Here is a 19705-nt window from a genome sequence, read left to right as displayed (position 1 = left end):
CCAGGCTCAGCGGATCAAGGCCGGCTCCTCTCGGCCCAAGCGGCTGCCTTGATCCGCTGAGCCTGGCTCGCCCGGAAAATCGTAGCGCGCGTTGGAGACAGGCTTTGAGTTTTGGCTGCGGGGCGAGGGAGTTAGGAAAGTCCTACTTCTCCCCCCGCAGCCAAAACTCAAAGCCTGTCTCCTGCTGCCCGGTTTAGCCAGGACACGAGCGGCGAAATGACTTGGAGGAATGTGAAGCTGAAACCGGCCGGTTTCATCTTCACATTCCTCCAAGTCATTTCGCCGCTCGTGTCCTGGCTAAACCGGGCAGCAGGAGACAGGCGGTGGGCTGGGAGCCGCAGGCGAAAGGAGCTCGGGCATTGTTCTCCGGACCCCGCCCGCAGCCTGGAGAGGGAAAGGGCCGCCGCGGGGCTGAGCGGGCGGGGTCCGGAGAACAATGCCTGGCGCCGCGCTCCGATGCCCGAGCTCCTTTCGCCTGCGGCTCCCAGCAGCACTTTGAATCCAGCAGCTTCTGCTGGATACGGGCGGTGGGTGGGACGAGCAACGCGGAAGCCAGGGGCTGTGGCAGCTCGCCCCCCCATCGCCCGTATCCAGCAGAAGCGGCGGGATTCAAAGGGATTCAAGGCTAACTTCTGCGCTTGGCTTGAGGACTCAGCTCGGAAGCTGCACGGGTGTTTTAAAAGGTCTCCGCCGGCATGGGGGGCTTCCTACCACCTCCCGAACCCCCAACTCGGGTTTGGGGGGGTGCTAAGAAGCCCCCCATGCCGGCGGAGACCTTTTAAAACACCCGTGCAGCTTCCGAGCTGAGTCCTCAATCTTCGGCTCCTCGCTAGCGCTGTGGGAGTAAAAACACCGTCTGCACATGCGCAGACGGTGTTTTTACTTCCGCATCGCTACTTCGCGAAAACCCGCTCGTTGCGGGGGCTCCTGGAACGGAACCCTCGCAACGAGCGGGGGATCACTGTATTGGCAGTTCTGTGTTCCTTACCTCTTCCCCCTTCTTTCCCCACAGGTGGTTTTTGGGAAGAAGCTGCCTCCCTTTTCAACCATCATACTCAGCCAGTTACAACATGAGAAGAAATATGACATCTATTTTACTGATGGAAAGATTTATGCTCTCTATGGGTAAGTGTTCTGTGTTCTCTTAAGGTGATACAGGCCCGCTGGCCAGTCAGCAAAGGAACTACTATGATTTCCAAATCAGCAACATTTGAAAATTGTCTGTAGAGTGGATGGAATGAGTGGACTTTCCAGGAGAGGCTCTGGGCAGGCTTGCCAGAACCTGTAGCAACACTTAGGCTGGAAATGATCAAGAAACACATCTCACCGAGCTCCAATTAGTATAAATTAAGAGTAAGAGAATTCCAAAGAATACTTTTGCTTTCAAATGTGAAATATTTTGTGTGCATGTTGAGACTGTCACCCCTCCCTCTGGCTACTAGCCTTTTTGTCAGTGTGTTTAGAAGTCAGAGAGGCAGCTAAGCAAACTGGGCAGAAAAGATCATGCAAAAGAAACTTAGTTTTTTAATGGAAAAGCTTACATTTATGTATTTATTTAATAAACCATCCACAGCCCATAGGAAAGGAAGAAAAAAAGGAAAAATGAAAGTCTGCCAGCTGAGGGAAAGATGGTCAGAATTCCAGTAAATGCCCCCAACAGAATAAAATTCCAAGGCTAGAATGTCCCCCAAGTACCAATTTATTAAAGGCGCCATGCCGGCCCATCTGGGAGGACTAGTCTCGGTGGCCGGAGCGTCCTTTCAGGGCGTGGCTGTTGTCCGCCATGGGTGTTGTTGGCTTGTCTCGGTTAGGCTAGGCCAGCGTTTCCCAACTGGTGTGCCGCGGCACACTAGTGTGCCGCCAAGCTCCTAGGGAAAAAGGAGAGCTTAAGGAGAGCCCTGCCCAGCTGGAGATTCCCTGGCAGCACCAGGTAGAAGCCGGCAATGCAGCACCCTTTTCCAGTGCCGCGCAAGGAGCTGGGCGTTGGAGTTTGGGGTGGGGAGTGATGAAAGTGCGGAGGCCGGCGCCGCGGCTGCCCCCACCCCCCAGTGCCTCCGTTCCCCTCGCGCCCCTGGCTTCTCGCCGCTGACGCCCGCCCGCCCTCCCGCTCGATCTGCCCCTTTCTTCAGCTCCTCTGGCGAGCGCTCGGAGAAAACCTTCTCACAGCGGAGGTCGGAGAAGGTTCTTTGGAACGTCGGGGGTGCATGCGCGCGCGCGCTCTATCCCCCAGCCAGCCTACCCGGAAAAGCTTTGCCGGCCTCCGCAGAGAAGGAAGAGAGAGAACAAGAGAGAGAAAGAAAGGAAGCGAGAGAAAGAGATAGCAAGAGAGACAGAATGAGAGAGAGAGAGAGAAAGAGAAAGAAAGAAAGAGACAGCAAGAGGGGGGAAGGAGGGAGAGAGAAAGAGAGCCAAAGAGAGAGGAAGGAAGGAAGAGAGAAAGAAAGAGATAGCAAGAGAGACAGAATGAGAGAGAGAGAGAAAGAAAGAAAGAGACAGCAAGAGGGGGGAAGGAGGGAGAGAGAAAGAGAAAAAGAGAGAGGAAGGAAGAGAGAAAGAAAGAGATAGCAAGAGAGACAGAATGAGAGAGAGAAAGAAAGGAAAGAAAGAAAGACAGCAAGAGGGGGGAAGGAGGGAGAGAGAAAGAGCAAAAGAGAGAGGAAGGAAGGGAGAAAGAAAGGGATGGAGAGAGAAAGAAAGGGATGGAGAGAGAAAGAAAGAGGGAGGGAGAGAAAGAGGGAGGGAGAGAGAAATAGAGCGAAAGGGAGAAAGAGATATTTTTTTGTCCAAACTTTTTTGCGCCCCCCCCCCCCTCAATGTTCCCCAGGATTTTGAAAATGTGAATAATGTGCCGCGGCTCAAAAAAGGTTGGGAAACACTGGGCTAGGCTATTAAACCTTCGTCAATACCGAGCAGAGAATTTTAACAGAGCGTGGATGTGTGATAAAGCCAAGACACAGACTTAGTTAAATAAGTATTATTTACATAGAAACAAAATATAAACAATCCAGAATAAGCACGAAGCAAATACAGAATAATATGTACTGAGCAATTACAAGATTAGCACAAAGCAAAACACAATATAGATAATAAGCACGAAGCTAAAATACAATATAGATAAAAGCACAAAGCTTAGACACAACTCCCCCTTTCTCTCGGGCAAAAGTAAAGGAAGTAACTGAGCAAAATAATGAGCTTTTATAGCTTCAATGAGGAAGTGACGAAATAGCCTTGAATGTTAACTCTTCAAGTACAAGTTAACTCTTTGAGTGCACATTAACCCTTTAAGTACAAGTTTGGTACAGTTTACAATATGCAGTTTACAATGGCAATCCCTAACAACCACGTACCCTGTACTAACAGGTGTCTTTTCCCCTCCCAGGAAACTCCTGCAACACGAATGCCCCCTGTGCCCGGACTCAAGGGCCTTCCCTGCCATTGTGGAGCTGGAGCAGCACATGAGGAAGCAGCACGAGCTCTTTTGCTGCAAGCTCTGCGTCAAGCACCTGAAGGCAAGCGGGGTGGGGGTGGTGGGGGGAGTGAGGCAGGGGAGTGGGGGGGTGCAGGGGGGGCGTCTCTACTGGAAAAGGTGAAGGAAATCCCCTCTTCCCTTTCAGATCTTTACGTACGAGCGCAAATGGTATTCCCGCAAGGATCTTGCTCGGCACAGAATCCACGGGGATCCTGATGACACCTCTCACCGGGGGCACCCCTTGTGTAAATTTTGTGATGAGCGATATTTGGATAACGATGAATTGCTAAAGCACCTGAGGAGAGACCACTATTTCTGCCACTTCTGTGATTCCGATGGAGCTCAAGAATACTACAGGTCTGTGACTAGCTCAGACACACACACACACACACACACACACACACACACACACACACCAAGAGAGCAAGGAAGAAGATTTCGACAAAAATGCCCAGATGGCTCAGGCAGATGCCTCCCTAATTCAGTGAGCCCCATAGGTTTGGCATCCTACAAGTCTGGGCAGCCTACAGCGCAGTAAAATAAGAATGATAACATTCAGTTAGAAATATGGAAACAGTTAAAATTACATGAGCTAAATAGAGAAAACGAGTAAAGGGAACCCCAAAGGGCTCACGTGGAGCAGGAATGGTACCTCCCGTCCCTGAATGGTCCCCACTGGCGCCCCAGGCCCACCTACCCGCCTCACTCCCGTCAGCAGAACGTTCCCATGGTGGCCAAAGGGTCCCGTCCTAGATCTCCCAGGCAGAGTTCCTGGGCTGATGGGGCCCGCAGCCGGCCCTTTCCACCGGAAGGCACGGGGTCCTGCCAATCCTGTCCTACCGCCAGCACAGCCTTCACCAGCCTGGGAGGACCTCAGGTGTGGGGCAAGGGTAGCACAATAGTTGCCCCCAGGACATCTTGGACTCTGCAGTAGAGTTTGCAGTCGTATCCACCTGAGCTGCTCCTGGGTGGGAGAGGGACAAGAGCAGCTCACCGGAGGAAGTGCCGTTTTCCCCGCCTTGCCAGGGTCTCCGTTCTTCATTATTTCTGTTCCTTCATTGGCTTAATCATATTAGGGTGACCCTCTAACTGTCAAGTGTCTAGGAAACAGTTAATAAATGAGGCCCATCCTTATCTTGGGGGCAGGAGAAATATAGAGTCCTGATTGGCTGGCTTAGCCTGACAGCATTGGATATAATACACTGTCAGGTGTGGCCAGCATTATGCGTTGTTGTAAGCAATTCCAGTTGTTTTAATGTAGCCTTACAATAAACCTTTTGAAGAGTTCCTGGCTTATCGTTGTTTAATTGGCGGATTTTTACAGTCAGTATTTTCTGGAGAGATTGCAGTTCTTCAACATTTGAAAATGACCGTATTTCTCCCAAAAGAAGGCCAGGTCCTATTTTATTTTCATTCCTGAAAAAATGGCTGGAGGGTTCGAATTATTGACTCACCTCGCCATGGTAGCACCGACAGCCCCACCCAGCAGGACCCCACTGCTGGCCCACGTCTTCTGAGGCTGCTTGCCACCACTTCCATCGCCCCCGCCTCCATTCTGCCTCCCGGCAGGCAACTAAAGAAAGCAAGATGGAGACTGGGGCGATACATGCAAGTGATGACAAGTGGCCGCAGCCGAAGATGGAGTCAGGTGTCGGGGAGTGAGACCTGGCAAGTAGGGCAGCTCCACCCCAACCCGAGCTTATTTTTACCTGTGTGCCTTGATGGGTGGTGTCTTAATTAGGGCTAATTTTGTGAGTGGGGCTTAATTTGATCCCATGCACTCAAAATCGTGATGGGGCTTCTTTTCAAGGTGGGCCGTCTTTTTGGAGGAACATGGTAGTAAACAGAAGTTTACAGGAAACAGAATGTACAAAGTGCCCTTATAGTGCTATCTTAGGGTAGTGCAAATACTTAAAATTAATCCAGGAATATACAGTAGATTCCCAGGAAAAGGATGCTTTGGATCAGGGGTAGGGAACGTTGGCTCTTCTATGACTTGTGGACTTCAACTCCCAGAATTCCTGAGCCAATCATGCTAGCTCAGGAATTTTGGGAGTTGAAGTCCACAAATCACAGAAGAGCCAACGTTCCCTACCCCTGCTTTGGATGTTCTACTGGTGTGAGTTATCTGCTAAAAAGCCAGATTCTGCATTAAGAGAAACTTCAGACCTCGATATTGGGCAGCCGTTGTTCTGCTGGACTCTGCTCCCCCTTGGTTCTCCCGCAGAATCCTGTGCCTTCTTTTGCTGTCAAAGAACTTGGCAAACGGGCAGGTTGAGGGAAGAGCCGCTCGAAAGATGGCTGGGCCTATGAGAAACACTTTGCGTTACATACACTGTGTGCAGCCTGTGGATGATGGAACGACCTTGCAAAGGAGGGAGGTGGGGAGGGGTTGGACTGCCTGTCTTCTGTCCCTTCTGACTTTATGGTAAAAAATGCCTGTGGAAAGGCGAGCATGTTAAAATCTGTTTTGAAAATACGTTCACGAGGTTGCGGGACGGTTCCAGAAACTGGCGCAGGGGAGCAGCGTGGAGGGGCTCTCAAGTGCCCCATGCGCTATCTCTCTCTCTCTCTCTCTCTCTTGCAGTGATTACGAGTATCTCCGCGAACACTTCCGGGAGAAGCACTTCCTCTGCGAAGAAGGCCGGTGCAGCACCGAGCAGTTCACCCATGCCTTTCGGACCGAGATCGACTACAAAGCCCACAAGACGGCTTGCCACAGCAAAAACCGGGCTGAGGCCAGGCAGAATCGGCAGATCGACCTGCAGTTCAATTACGCCCCAAGGCACCAGCGGAGAAATGAGGGTAGGCCAGGGCGAGGGAGGGCAGGAGTCCCCCTTGGGCCATGGCTGGGCATCCCGGTTCTTCTGGGGGGCTCTTGACTCTCTCCCCACTCTTTTAAGAACCCTCCACTCACTCATAGAACGCCTGTCGCTTGGGGTTTTAGTGGAATGGGGGAACTGAGATATTCATTTGCATGGTATGTTTGTTTGTATGTTTGTTTGGTTTTACAAATAAGGGTTTTTTTTAGCTGTTTTAGTATTGGATTTACATGCTGTTTTGTATTACTGTTGTTAGCAGCCCCGAGTCTACGGAGAGGGGCAGCATACAAATCCAATAAATAAATAAATAAATAAAATTAAATTAAATTAATAAATAAAATGCCATTTCCTCCCCCCAACCCCAAAATCTGAACTTTGTCGGCAGGCCTCCACTTAGACCACAACTGGGACCAGAATTTCCATTATAAGGAGTTGAGGTCATTAATGGGTGACAATTTTCACAGCCGTTACTAAGTGAATCTTGTTGTCGTTAAGGAAATGCAGCTCCCTCGATGAGTTTTATGCCAGAGATCAGCCATAAAAGGTTGCAAGTTGTGATCCTGCTGCAACTGGATGTCAATTTGAGCCGGTTGCCACGTGTCCAAACTCTGACCCTGGTCCTCGAGGTGTGGGGGCGTCCCGTGTACAGACAGTAGAGACCGAAAGGCCTTCTTTTCCAAGGCCGTTGTAACTGAACCATCACTAAACAAATGGGCACACGTTGAACACTGTCCGTAGTACTTCAGAAGTTCATTTTTCCATCCTGGTGGAATGAAAGGTTTGGCTGGTGAAACTGAGGGTGCCAGGATCACAGTGTCTCTAGAATAAATACGTTAACTGGAATCCATCTTTCCCTTTTGTTCTGTCGGGCTCTCTGGTAGAAACCTCCCAAAAATTCACAGGTACAAATTTCAGACACACACACACGTTTGAAAATTCAAAACAATGTTCTTTATAATGAAAATTCCCTTAACCTAAGCCCTCTTTTGGTAAGCAAAGAGCACTCGTCTCCAACCAAACTGGTAATTTGTACAAGTCCCTTATCAGTTCTGTGATACTTAACTTGCAGCTGTGAAGCAGTTCACAGTCCTTCTTCTTTCACAAAGTGAAACACATTTTGCTCTGGTTTAGTTTCAAAGCGGGGAAAAATCAGCACACAAAAGGTCAAAGTCAGCAAAGCAGTCATGAAACACAACGATCAGATAATCCTCCACAATGGCCAAACCTACAGGCTGCTCTTTATAGCAGCCTCACTAATTACCACAGACCCACCCAACCACAGGTGGCCTCATTTTCTTTGATAATAATCTCTCAGTTGTTGTTGCCTATGCATCGCTCTCCGCATACGTGGCTGTATCATTAACTCTTGTTCTGAATCCAAGGAGGAGCTAGATAATTGATCTCCTTCTGAGCTGTCTGCCACACTCTCCTCCTCCCTGTCACTCATGTCTTCTTGGTCAGAGGAGCCTTCATCATCAGATTCCACCGAGGGCAAAACAGGCCTGCAGCATGTGGATATCTCCCCCACATCCACAGTCCTTAGGGCAGGACTGGGCCAGAGCTAACCACAACACCTTTTCAGACTCTTTTCGTGTTGTGTTTATGTTCCAGGTGTTGTGAGTGGCGAAGACTATGACGAAGTGGACCGGTATAACAGGCAGGGGAGAGGAAGCAGGTCAGGAGCTCGAGGTGGGCAGCAGAACAGGAGAGGCAGCTGGCGATACAAGAGGTAAGAGCAGCAGTGGGTGGGTGGGGGTTGGGGGTTCCCACTCAGGTGGCAAACTGGGAAGGAGCCGATGGGCTTTGGGAGGTTGGGCGGAAGGGCCAGCATGGAAGCCGTCAGGAAACATTTCTCACGGCATAATCCATTTTATCCATCCATCCAGAAGTTAACCCACAGCAGTGCTTGCTTTAACGGAAAACCTATTTTAAACAATAGTTTTCGTTCCAGTTTCTGGCCATGCTTAAATCAGGGCTGCTATTCTGGGCAAAGGCTGTGCTGAGCCCGATGTCCTGCGTGCCACTTCTGGGCTCTGCAGCCTTTGCCCAGGAAAAGCTGCCCGCTGAAAGGGAGGCTGGTTGCCCATGCGTTGGCCAGCTCTTCCTTATTCGCCCTCCTGGATAGTTTACAGCTATAGACACAACACCAGAACAGAATACAGTAATACCTCGTCTTACGAACCTAATTGGTTCCCGAGGAAGGTTCGTAAGGCGAAAAGTTCGTAAGGCTAAACATTGTTTCCCACAGGAAACAATGAAAAATGAATTAATGTGTGCAACGGAAAAAAAACGCCGCCGCCCAGCTGTTTCAATTGAAACAGCCGGGCGCTTCTCAGCGTTCTCCCAATGCCGAACCCAGAGGTTCGGCAAAAGTTCAGGTTCGGGTGGCCGCCGAGAAGCCCCGCCGCCCGGCTGTCACCTTTTGAAACAGCCGGGGGCTTCTCGGCAGCCTCCTGAATGCCGAACCCGGAAGTTCAGGTTTGGCGTTCAGGTTCAGGAGGACGCTGGGAAGCCCTCCGGCTGTTTCAAAAAGCGACAGCAGGGCGGCGGGGCTTCTCAGCGGCCTCTCGAACCCAAACCTTTGCTGAACTTCCGGGTTTGGCGTTCGGGAGGCCACCGAGAAGCCCCGCCGCCCGGCTGTCGTCTTTTGAACCCGGAAGCTCAGGTATTCAGGTTCAGGAGGACGCTGGGAAGCCCCCCGGCTGTTTCAAAAAGTGACAGCCCGGCAGTGGGGGCGGGTTCGTAAGATGGAAAACGCTCGTAAGAAGAGGCAAAAAAAATCCAAACCCCGGGTTCGTATCTCGGGTTGTTCGTATGGCGAGGGGTTTGTATCATGAGGTACCACTGTACGATGAAATTGTGGCTCAGGGAGAAGGAGTTAAGTTTCTTCTGACACCCTTGGATAAATATGAACTCTGGCATTCTGGTAGCCTTTGTGGTCTCTTATCAGGGAGAGGGATAGCATATACATTTGATTAATGAATGCATATTGTCCAGATAACTGATAAAATGCTTTATATTTGTTGGACTCAAAACATTCAGAAGTGGCTAGGCAGCCCTTGCCCTGATTCATTGTGGTTCAAGAAGGAGGGGGGATGTTAGGGAAGGGAGGTTCATCACCATCAGATATGCAATTTCTCTTCTTATAGCAAATTCAGCCATCCTATGGAGCTGATTTCCAAGCCTTTGCCTTTACTCGGTGTGGAGAGCAGCCCCCTACGCGAGGGGACTGTAGTCCCCTGGGATCAGGCCCCTGGTCCTCTAGCAGCTGGACTGAGTCGCTCTCTGGACAACCCCCAGCAGAGTCAATTTCAGGGTCATCACAGCTGCTTCTTCTGCCCAGGTCCTTGGAGTCGGAGCTGGGCTTGAGGCTGCATTCCAGGCCCATGTGGCCACAGCAGCTTTTCATATTTGGGTCCCCAATACTGTACTAGATATTATAAAGCAGCTTCTGGCCAGGGGTTGTTGCGGAGGCTAATTGTGTTCCAGAGGCAATGACAAGATGAGAGGAAGGACATTTTCCTTCAGCTGTGCAAGAGTGGGCAGCAATTGGACCTGGTTGGCGGGTCTCCCAACTGGGATTGCAAGATGGGCAGGTTTATCTTAGGAGGGATATATGTTTATCCCAGGCATGTTTAAATTCAGTTCCTGTGGATTTATCATCCACGTCCAGCAGACGTGGTAGATAAATCCACAGTAACTGAATTTAAACATGCCTGGGATAAACATATATCCATCCTAAGATAAAATACAGAAAATAGTATAAGGGCAGACTAGATGGACCAACTTTTTCTGCCGTCAGTCTTCTATGTTTCTATGTCTGGGTTCATAATTTCTCCCTGGCGTTATCCCTCCCCTTCCCCTTGACAGGTTGCCTTCCCTGCATTTTATTTATTTATTTATTTATTTATTCGATTTTTATGCCGCCCTTCTCCTTAGACTCAGATTAGATTAGATTAGATTAGATTTATTGGATTTATATGCCGCCCCTCTCCGCAAACTCGGGGCGGCTCACAACAGGGTAAAAACAGTACATAATAACAAATCCAATACCCCCCAATCCAATTACAATTTTAAACTAAAAGATTCATAAAAAACAGCCCCAGAATATTAAAAAAAACACGCATACAATCAATCCAATACCAAAACAACATCAGGGCGGCTTACAACATGTTAGCAATAGCACTTTTTAACAGAGCCAGCATATTGCCCCCACAATCCGGGTCTTGCCCACCATGTCTTAGTGTTGCTTCATCCCCTCGTGGGAAGTATGGGAATCCCCTCCCTGTAACCTCTCTTGGTTGTGTTAATTTGAAAAATCCTGCAGAGAAGAAGAAGACCGAGATGTTGCCGCAGCTGTTCGGGCCTCGGTAGCTGCCAAAAGGCAAGAAGAGAAAAACCGGGCGGAAGACAAAGGGGAGGGCGGTCGCGCCAAGAAGGACGATGCCAAAGACCCCGAGCAAACAGTCTCCAAGCGAGGGGGGAAGCCTTCCTCCGAAGAACCAGGTGAGCCCTTGCTCTGTGTCTTCGCGTGGGTGGGAGTCTCCTTGCAGTGGCCTGTTGGTGAGATGGTGTTCTCTGCTTTTCCCAAGTTCCTAAGGAAGTGGCTCCCAAGGCTGCCTTGAGCCAAGACGACTTTCCCGCCATTGGCTCGTCGAGCGTGAATTCTGGGCAGAGGTGAGTCCTTGGCAGCATAGAGAAATAAACGCAAAGGTCGGTCAGGGACTCTCCTCCCCAGATGTGAGCAAGGCCTTGTCTTCAGAGGCCCCTTCAAGAGGCCTTCTCTCCCTCCTCTGGTTGTGATGGCCCTTTGCTTGGTCCTCCCAGACCACCCCAGTGTCTCCCTCCAAGCTGGCTCTCTTTCCTGATACCAGCTTGAAGCCTGAGATCTGAATTGGGGGGCCAGCCTCCTTCTGGCCTTGGAGTCTAATGCCAGCAATGGTGAGGCTGCTTATGCTTTCTCCTTTGGGGGGCTGGGCCTCTCCGTGTTTTCAGGGCCGCCCCCAGAGACTATAGTTGCTGCCCTCTGGGAGTCCTCTGAACAATTGTGCCTCTTAAAAAGACCCCACGCGGACGGAGTGTTTGAAGCCTTGGGACTTCCAGCCGTCCTCTGTCTGTCCTTCTGCTCTCGGTCCTCCGAGCCCCACCTGGCCTCGGCTGGGCTGGGCAGGGGCCTCCCCTCCCCACCCATGGGTACTGACTGGCACCCTGGCGTGCAGAGTGGGGGAGGAGGAGGAGGGGTGGTGGTCCTGCAGAGGTGCTTTCTCTTTCAGCTCCTCTCAGGTGGCGCCCGTGAAACTGGGGGAGGAGGACTTCCCCCGGCTCTCCTTTTCCTCTGCGGCGCCTGCGGCCTCGGCCCCTCGACCCTTGTCCTATACGGCCACGGCCCAGAAGACGGGCTTCCAGGAGGAGGACTTCCCTGCCTTGGTCTCCAAAGCCCGGCCGGGCAGCCAGACGGTGTCGACCCTCGCCTCGGCCTGGACTGGCGGCTCCAGTAAGAGCATGGGCCGAGGCCTCCCAGCCACAGCCGCCCAGCCGGCCAGAAAGGGACCCCATCCGGTCAGCAGCGGCAGCAGCAAAGCCAGCAAGAAGAGCAAGGTGGCCTTCCCCGGCAGCTCCCAGGACAGCGGTGGTCAGGAGGGGACCCGCAGTGCGCCAACCATGGTGGACGTGTCTTCCTTGCTGGCAGCCTCCAACCCTCAGACTTTTGCCAAAGTGGGTAAGAAGAAGAAGGTCGGGGCCGAGAAGCCGAGAACAGCCTCGCCCCCCGTCTTGCAGGACGTGCCGGCTGCCCCACACGCTCTTGAGAAGGGGGACCAGGCTGAGCAGCCCTCCTCCACCGCTGCCGCCCCGGAGCTTGCCAGCGCACCTGCCACCCTGATGAACGGCCACTCGGAGAAGCCCAGCCTGCTCTGCAGGGCTCCCAAAGAGCCCCCCGGCCTGAAGAAGCCCCCCGGAGGTGGCCAGTGCCCGTTGCCTCCGGAAGACTTTCCAGCCCTTGGGAATGCCGGGCCCCCTCGGATGCCTCCACCCCCAGGTAAGGGCTGTGGGGGCTCCTGGGTCCTTGGCTTGGGGAGGGGCCTGGCAGAGCTGCAGGGAAGCACAATGTGGTCTCCGTTGAATGTGGCCTTGGGGAGTGAGGGAGTTGAGGACATGCGGGCCTTTCCTTCGCCCTTCATGGAGAGCTTGCCAGGCACAGAGGAGAGGCAGCGGCCGGCTCAGGCTTTGACCCTTCGCTCCGGGTCATCTCACCCTGGGATCCTTTTAGCAGGAGCCCCCTGGGGGCCTTGCCACATGGCCCAGACTTTGCCCACCACTGAATCACATAATGATGATGATGATGATGATGATGATAATAATAATAATAATAATTGAGCTGCAACGCCTCTGGCATAAGCCAGTGAAAGTAGGCCCAGTGGTACTTGGCACGCTGGGCGCAGTGCCAAAGGATCTCAGCGGACATTTGAAAACCATTGGAATTGACAAAATCTCCATCTGTCAATTGCAAAAGGCCGCTTTACTGGGATCGGCAAACATAATTCGCCGCTACATCACACAGTCCTAGGTGCTTGGGAAGCGCCTGACTGGTGATGAAATACGAAATCCAGCATAGTGATCTCGTTTGCTGTGTTGTACTGACATATTATTATTATTATTTATTTATTTATTTATTTATTTATTTATTTTTGTTATTTGTTATTTATTATTATTATTATTTATTAGATTTGTATGCCACCCCTCTCCGGAGCTTCTTCCACCCCTTGGCTTTAGTGAACTGGGATTAGGGGTGGGTGTGAGGATGGGGTGAGCAAGAGTGGTGAATAACAGGCACCTGCCGGGGGGGGGGGGGGGGCTTTCCGTTATTGCTGTCGCTGCTGTCTAACTTTCTCCCTCCTGTTTTTTAGGTTTCAATTCTGTGGTGCTACTGAATAGCCCCCCACCCCCTCCCGGGCTGTCGGTGTCTCCTAGCAAACCACCCCCTGGCTTCACTCCTATTCCAACCACCGGCCCTCCAGAAAATGCCCCGGCTCCAGTGAAAGAGTAAGTGTGAGCGTGGACTTTTCTGCCTCTGCCGCATGGCTCCAGGGCCTCAGGCGATGGTGCCTTTGGGGGCTGCGGAGATGCTCTCCCCAGAAGGGCCAGCCTGGGTTTTCTGCTCAAGGCTGTAGAGATTATCTTTAGGCCTGCCCGTTTTCCATTCATCCATGACAGCTTGAACAGCTGCTGCTAATATTTTTCAGCCTCAATTTCAAAACAATTTCAAAACAATATCAAAACAGATGATAAGGGAGCAAGGAGACTCCCTTTAACTTTGAGGACTGCATGGACAGATCTCAGATTTCTTTAGAATAGAAATAATAATAATAATAATAATAATAATAATAATAATAATAATAATAATAATAATAATAATAATTTGAAAACCATCAAAGTCCTGCCGCTAGATTTTCTGGGCAGATATAGTCTCTCAATATCACTAGAGGGTGAAGTGAATGGTCGCGGGTTTTCTTGTTTTTCTGTCCAAATTGTACAGTTCAGCCTGTGTCCAGTTTATTATGCCAGCAGTGTATCTTATGACAAGTGAAGCCCACGTGTTTGTGGCCTTGATAGTATTGCCTCCATTGAGCTTGCTTTTGTCTGTATTCTCTGCTGACCACATTTTTCACATGCCCATGTTTGATGTTGTCCAGTTGTAGTATGCCCAGGTATGTATAGGCCTCTGACTGATGACACCTTATGGCTTGACCACTAGGCTTTCAGTGATATTATTATTATTACTATTACTACTACTACTACTAATATTACTACCACTACTACTATACTACTTCTATTCTGTTCTCAGCATGCAAGTTGTTTGCCAACTTCCTGGTCTTAGCCTGTAGCTTTAGAATTTCTGTGTGGTCTCCCATCCTGGTACCAATTTGCTTTGGTTCCAAGCTCAGTTAACCGACTCCTGTCACCTGCAGCGAGTTTCTCTCTATGTCTACACATCACGATGCACCAATTGGCAGTTCCTCAAACCAAATGCATAGTTTTTCGGAAGATGTGGACCACAGCTGGATGAGCTTGTGGACATGGGCCACGGGGCTTCCTGGCTACAGTCCGAGTCCCCATTTGACTTTCAAATATTCCGTAGCTCTTAACGATTTTTGTGCCTGTTCTTGTCACATTCTACAATGAGGATACAGGTCATTAAAATGAAGCCAGTACCTGGCCCTTATCTTCTGAAGCAGACTTCTCCTTTCTTGTAATGGGTTAGAGGGATCTCTGACAACCGGTGTGTGTGTGGTATTGCTCGGAATCCTGGATTCTGGAGTCCGGCATCCGGTCTCGGGGTCTCTGGTCTTCAGAAAAGAGCAGCAAGAGGTCACCTGGTGCTTCTCCGTAGAGAGAGCTGAGTTTTTCTTCCTCTGTAAACAGGCCCAAACTCTGCCAGGGACCTTATCTGATCCTGGAAAACTTCCAGCAACGGAACATCCAGCTGATTCAGTCAATCAGAGAATTTCTTCAAGAAGATGAATCTCAGTTCAACAAATTTAAGACGTACTCGGGGCAGTTCAGGCAGGTGAGTAGTCACGAAACTAGTTTCCTGGCCATATTATGGCAACAGCTGACACAGGTGGGGTTGCCCCAGGAATTGTGAATCTTATTTATTTGTGAGAAACTATTGTTTATTATTGTTTTTTTATTATTTAAAATGATTGTTGATGGAATAGAGTAGAATAGAATTTTATTGGCCATGATTAGACACACAAGGAATTTGTCTTGGTGCATATGCTTGATAGAAGTGAGACTGACATGGTGATCAACCAGCCAGCACTCTGGTTAAGTGGCATGTCTGGAATGTTCCAAGCAGGCTACTCGACCCCGGTTTCCTCGGGGGCTTCTTGGCATTGTCCCCAGAAACAGGGCGGGAGTAGTAGAGCCATGCGTCAAGTGAGGCCTGACAGGAGGAGGCGTGAGGCTCTCTGTGGCACAGGGGAGGGCTGCCCCCAGGCGAGCCTTTCTCTGTGCTCAGGAGGTGATGCCCCTTGACCCCTCAGGAGGTGTATGACAGCTGCCGGAGCTTCTTCGGCCTGACCACTAAGGTAGAAACTGGGGATCGGCCCAGAAGTGATGCTTAAAACTAAGAGGACTGTCATTTTAGAACCTAGCAGGAAAATCTGCTACCTGTTGCTTTTATCTGCTTCTACTGCATTGAAATAGAAAGGGATGGTGTGCTTCAGATTTATGAATTAGTAAGTGGATGAGAGTTGAAACCTCGACATCCCCAACAAACTGCCCTTGGGGATGATCCGGCTTTTCCAGAGTTCCATAAAGAAGAGGCCCCAGAAGCTCTCAGAATTGAGGCTGCGGTCCGACATGAGCCTTCTGATGATACAGAGCAGTGGTCCCCAAACTACGGCCCGGGGGCCAGATGCGGCCCGCTGAAGCAAATTATCCGGCCCGCGGCAGCCCAATAGATATAATAAGCTCCCGAATCTCCTGCCAACTCACCGCGGTCTGCTGCTGAGCGAGGAGGCGGTACAGAGGCAAGGGGCGGGGATGATAGGAGGGAGAGAGAGAGGGAGAGAAAGAGGGAGAGATACAAAGAGGGAGAAAGAGAATGAGTGAGAGAAAGAGAGAGGGACAGAGAAAGAAAGAGAGAGAAAGAGGGAGATATAGAGAGGAAGAGAGAAAGGGGGATAGATGGAAAGAGAGAGAGAGAGAGAGAGAGAAAAATGAGAAAATGATGGACAGAAAACGAGGGAGAGGAAAATGAAACAAATGAGAGAGAAGAAAAGAGGGAAGAGAGAAATGGAGAGGAAGGAGGAAGGGAGGGAAGGAAGGAGAAATGGAGGGAGTTTGTTGATTTAAGTTTAAATTACTTTATTACTTTATTATTTAATTACTTCTTTATTTTAAATATTGTATTTGTTCCTTTTTTTTTTACTTTAAATAAGATTTGTGCAGTGTGCATAGGGATTTGTTCATAGGTTTTTTTTATAGTCCGGCCCTCCAACAGTCTGAGGGACAGTGAACTGGCCCCCTGTGTAAAAAGTTTGGGGACCCCTGATACAGAGGATCAGAAAGCTTTTCCGGTTGCTTCTAGTGCCCTGGTCTGCTTTGTTTACTTCTTGGTCTTATCTTCCTGGCATTGCATTCCAAGAAATGGCTGGGTTTTTCATGGCAAACTATCCGCCCTGGTCCTGGCCAAGGCCCAGCACGCAGGGACTTTAAATGGCTGCAGGCCCTTCATCCTCTCGGTTGCTGTTTGGGCTCTTTCTAGGGGCTCAGCCTCTTTTTTGGAATGTGGTGCCCAGAGCTGGACCCGTATTCCAATTGTGGTCTCACCAGCGCAGCATAAAGGGGCACCGACACTTACCATGATCTCGGTTCTGTCCCTCTAGTAATTCAGCATTGACTTTTTTGGCAGCTGCAGTCCACAGCTGGCTAGGACTTAAGAGTGGGCCACTGGGACTCATAGGTTGCTGTTGTGCCAGGTACTGTCTATGCTGGGCCTGGGCATTGCTTTTTCTTGCCTACTTTCTAAAACCCTACTTTTCGCACCACTAAATTGCACTGAGCCAGATGGGGCCCAATGTTCAAGTCTTCTCAAGTGGTGGCAATTCCTCCCCCCTCCCAGTTTAGTGTTGCCTCCAAATTTGAAGGGTCCTGTTCCCTTGCTTTCTCCTGCTGGAATTGCCAAATCCTTGTGTAAAGTTGGGAGAGGGCCCTGTCTGACTTCCTTGGCTGTGGAGAAGACACTTCCGTGGGATCTCTCTTCTTCATTCTTGTACATAGGGGGTTGTGTGTTGTGATCTGATACGTTTGTGCCACCCACAGATCCGGGCTGAGGGTTTCCCCACTTCTTTCCCCCTCCCCAGGGTCTGATATCAGCCGAGCAGTACTACAGGAGCTGCCAGGAACTCCTGGGCCAGAACTTCAAGAAGATCTTCAACGAGCTCCTGGTCCTCCTGCCCGACACGGCCAAGCAGCAGGAACTGCTCTCTGCATACCAGGACTTGAAGGCCAAAGCCCCCGCTGGCTCCTCGCCCCTGGCCAGGTCCAAGAAGAACCGAAAGGGGGCCTGGCACACGGAGCCGCCTTCGGACCTCGACTGCTGCGTCTGCCCCACCTGCCAGCAGGTGCTGACCCAGCAGGACCTCCTGTCTCACCAGGCCCTGCACCTGGAGGAGGAGGAGGAGTTCCCTTCCTTGCAGGCCATCAGCCGCATCATCAGCTAGCTCTCCCAGGTGACCAATAAAGTTAGTCTCCCTCTGAAAAGTGGCTCTTCTCGGGCAGGCCCTCTACCCAGGGGAGAGGAGCCAGCGGGGTGGGGGGGCCGAGGGGCCTCCGGACTGAGGGGGGAGTTGCCACAGACCAAAGGAAGCCATAGCTGTGATCGGAGCCTGGGGGCAGCTCTTCTTCCCTGCAGAACAGGGTGGGGCAGCTGGGGGACGGACGCTGGGTTTACTGCTGTGGGGCATAATTGAACTCCTGGCTGGCCACAGCAAGGACTGCGGCTGCTTCCCCAAGAGGGGAGGGGGAGGTGGTTGGGCCTGGCTGCTGAGAAATGACCGAGAGCGGCTCAGAGGGTCCGTCCAGGTGGGAGGGAACAGGGACGGCTGTGGGCAAAGAACGCTGTGGGGCCTCCTTCTGCCCCTCTTCCCTTCATTCTTCACAGGGTTTTGGGGAGAGGGCTTTGCCGCTGGTCCCAGCAGGGGAGGAGCTCTCAGGCAGAAGTGTTTCTAAAGGAAACTTTGGCTTTTTCCTTTGGTTCCGTTAAGACTTGCATGCGGGGGGAAAGGTGCCATTCAGTGCTTTCTTTACCTCTCACCGTAAGTGTCAGTTTCTGTCCAGTGATGTGAGTTCAGTTGTTTCCATGGTCTTGAGTGGCTCATTAAACGGTTCATGGTCGTGGCTCATTAAATTCTGCAGTGACCCCTTCCTGACGCCTCCGTGCCATCCTGGTCTCTTCTTGAAAAGGGCCGTTTGCCTGGACCTCTGGCCCAGCGATGCTCCGTCAGTTCTCTTGGTCCTCCTCTTCCTTCTCCACGCCATCTCCCATCAGCAGAGCAGAGGTTCTGGAGGCACCACTAGCTTTTTACATTCAAGAGTAGACATTATAAATATGATTTACGATTTTCTTTGTTGTTCCTTTCTCGTTCCTCTCTCTCTCTCTCTCTTCCTCTCTCTCTCTCTCTCTCTCTCTCTCACACACACACACACACACTGCCACATGTGAGTATTCAAGATCTAGAATAGGCCCCTTGAATTTTCATTTTGTGGCATATAATCGGATTGTGCTACTTCCCGCTGCCTCTTTTTTAAAGGGGGAGACGACAGAAACCATTGGATGTCTTCCAAAGCTAAACTGAGTACAATCTACAGATCTGCCACGTTCTTTTTTTGTGGGCTGCCTTTAATGGCTGAGGATTTTGTGTTAGAACCCCTCAATTTGCAAGAGCAAAAATGGGCTATTCGTGTTTTTAGAGTCACTATTTGCAGAGCGCTTTGCGATTGGCTGCCGAGTTCCAAAACTGAAGTGAACGTTCTTTTATGTCGGCAACGCTTGCAAGAAGTCCTCTAGCCTCAATCTCAGACAAGGTTTATTTGGTCGTTAAAAGTTGAGTTTACTGTTTAAAGCGTGTGTGCTTTCCAGCCAACATTTTTCAGTTATTTCCATCTTTCAGTGCACATATAATAGAATGTAGGGCTCCTTTCAACTTTGGCCAAGGCATGGGAGTGCCAATCAGTTCACGGAAGACCCCTCACCCGTAAGGTATTCCTTGCCCACCCCCACCCCCCACTGGGCCTCTTCCTACCGGTGGGGACGTCCCCCTTTCCCCACTTCCTGGATGCCCTGTGATGAGACCTTGTCTGGGCTGCCCGAACGGAGGGCCTTGAGGGGTCCCGTTTTTTGCCTGCTTCTTTGGGGCTCTCCCTTAAAAGTGGTGGCTCCCCTGGCAGAGTTTCACCATTGAGCACCAATGGAGGAAGACAAAGAAACTGCCCCTGCTCCCTGCAGCCCCCGCCCCACCCCCACTTCAGTTTGGCTGGGGCTCCCTGACCCATGAGAACGAGGCTGGGTGGGGCAGCTGCTCCCGTTCCACTGCCCGGCATCTAGGAACGCCTTGGCCACAGGTGAGCTAAAAGGAGCTCTATTGGCAAGGCTGCCCTGCCGCCTGAGAGGATGGGACTCATTAAGACAGCCCCCCCCCCCCCCCCCGGTTTGGATCCCTCAGTGGCCTCCCTTCCCCAGGAACAGTTTTTTACAAGTTTTACCTTTTAAGCTCTTTATTGGAAAATAAGTTGTAATCGCAACACCAACAGTTCAATTAGCACAATCACAGACTAATCTGTTATTTAAAATGTATACTTATAATTATATACATAAAAATGTAAACATTAAAAGAATTCACATGGTCCA

At 50.8% G+C, this 19705-nt stretch overlaps 1 protein-coding gene across 1 annotated transcript in view; it reads left to right on the top strand.

The window, feature by feature from the left end:
• The window catches only part of ZNF598 (zinc finger protein 598, E3 ubiquitin ligase), a 29732-nt gene extending 10027 nt beyond the window's left edge, over nt 1–19705 (top strand). The window contains exons 2-12 of the mRNA XM_070760942.1: nt 1013–1125; nt 3380–3509; nt 3615–3826; nt 6057–6274; nt 7903–8020; nt 10619–10797; nt 10884–10968; nt 11565–12328; nt 13197–13332; nt 14713–14857; nt 17160–19705. Coding sequence (XP_070617043.1) covers nt 1013–1125; nt 3380–3509; nt 3615–3826; nt 6057–6274; nt 7903–8020; nt 10619–10797; nt 10884–10968; nt 11565–12328; nt 13197–13332; nt 14713–14857; nt 17160–17519 — 2460 coding nt within the window. The 3' untranslated portion in view covers nt 17520–19705. The remainder of the gene's footprint in view (nt 1–1012; nt 1126–3379; nt 3510–3614; nt 3827–6056; nt 6275–7902; nt 8021–10618; nt 10798–10883; nt 10969–11564; nt 12329–13196; nt 13333–14712; nt 14858–17159) is intronic.

This window comes from Erythrolamprus reginae, chromosome 9 (genome assembly GCF_031021105.1).
Source record: "Erythrolamprus reginae isolate rEryReg1 chromosome 9, rEryReg1.hap1, whole genome shotgun sequence".
In the NCBI taxonomy this organism is placed as follows: domain Eukaryota; kingdom Metazoa; phylum Chordata; class Lepidosauria; order Squamata; family Dipsadidae; genus Erythrolamprus; species Erythrolamprus reginae.
The sequence above is the reverse complement of the archived record's forward strand: the minus strand, read 5'-3'. Positions and strand labels throughout refer to the sequence as shown.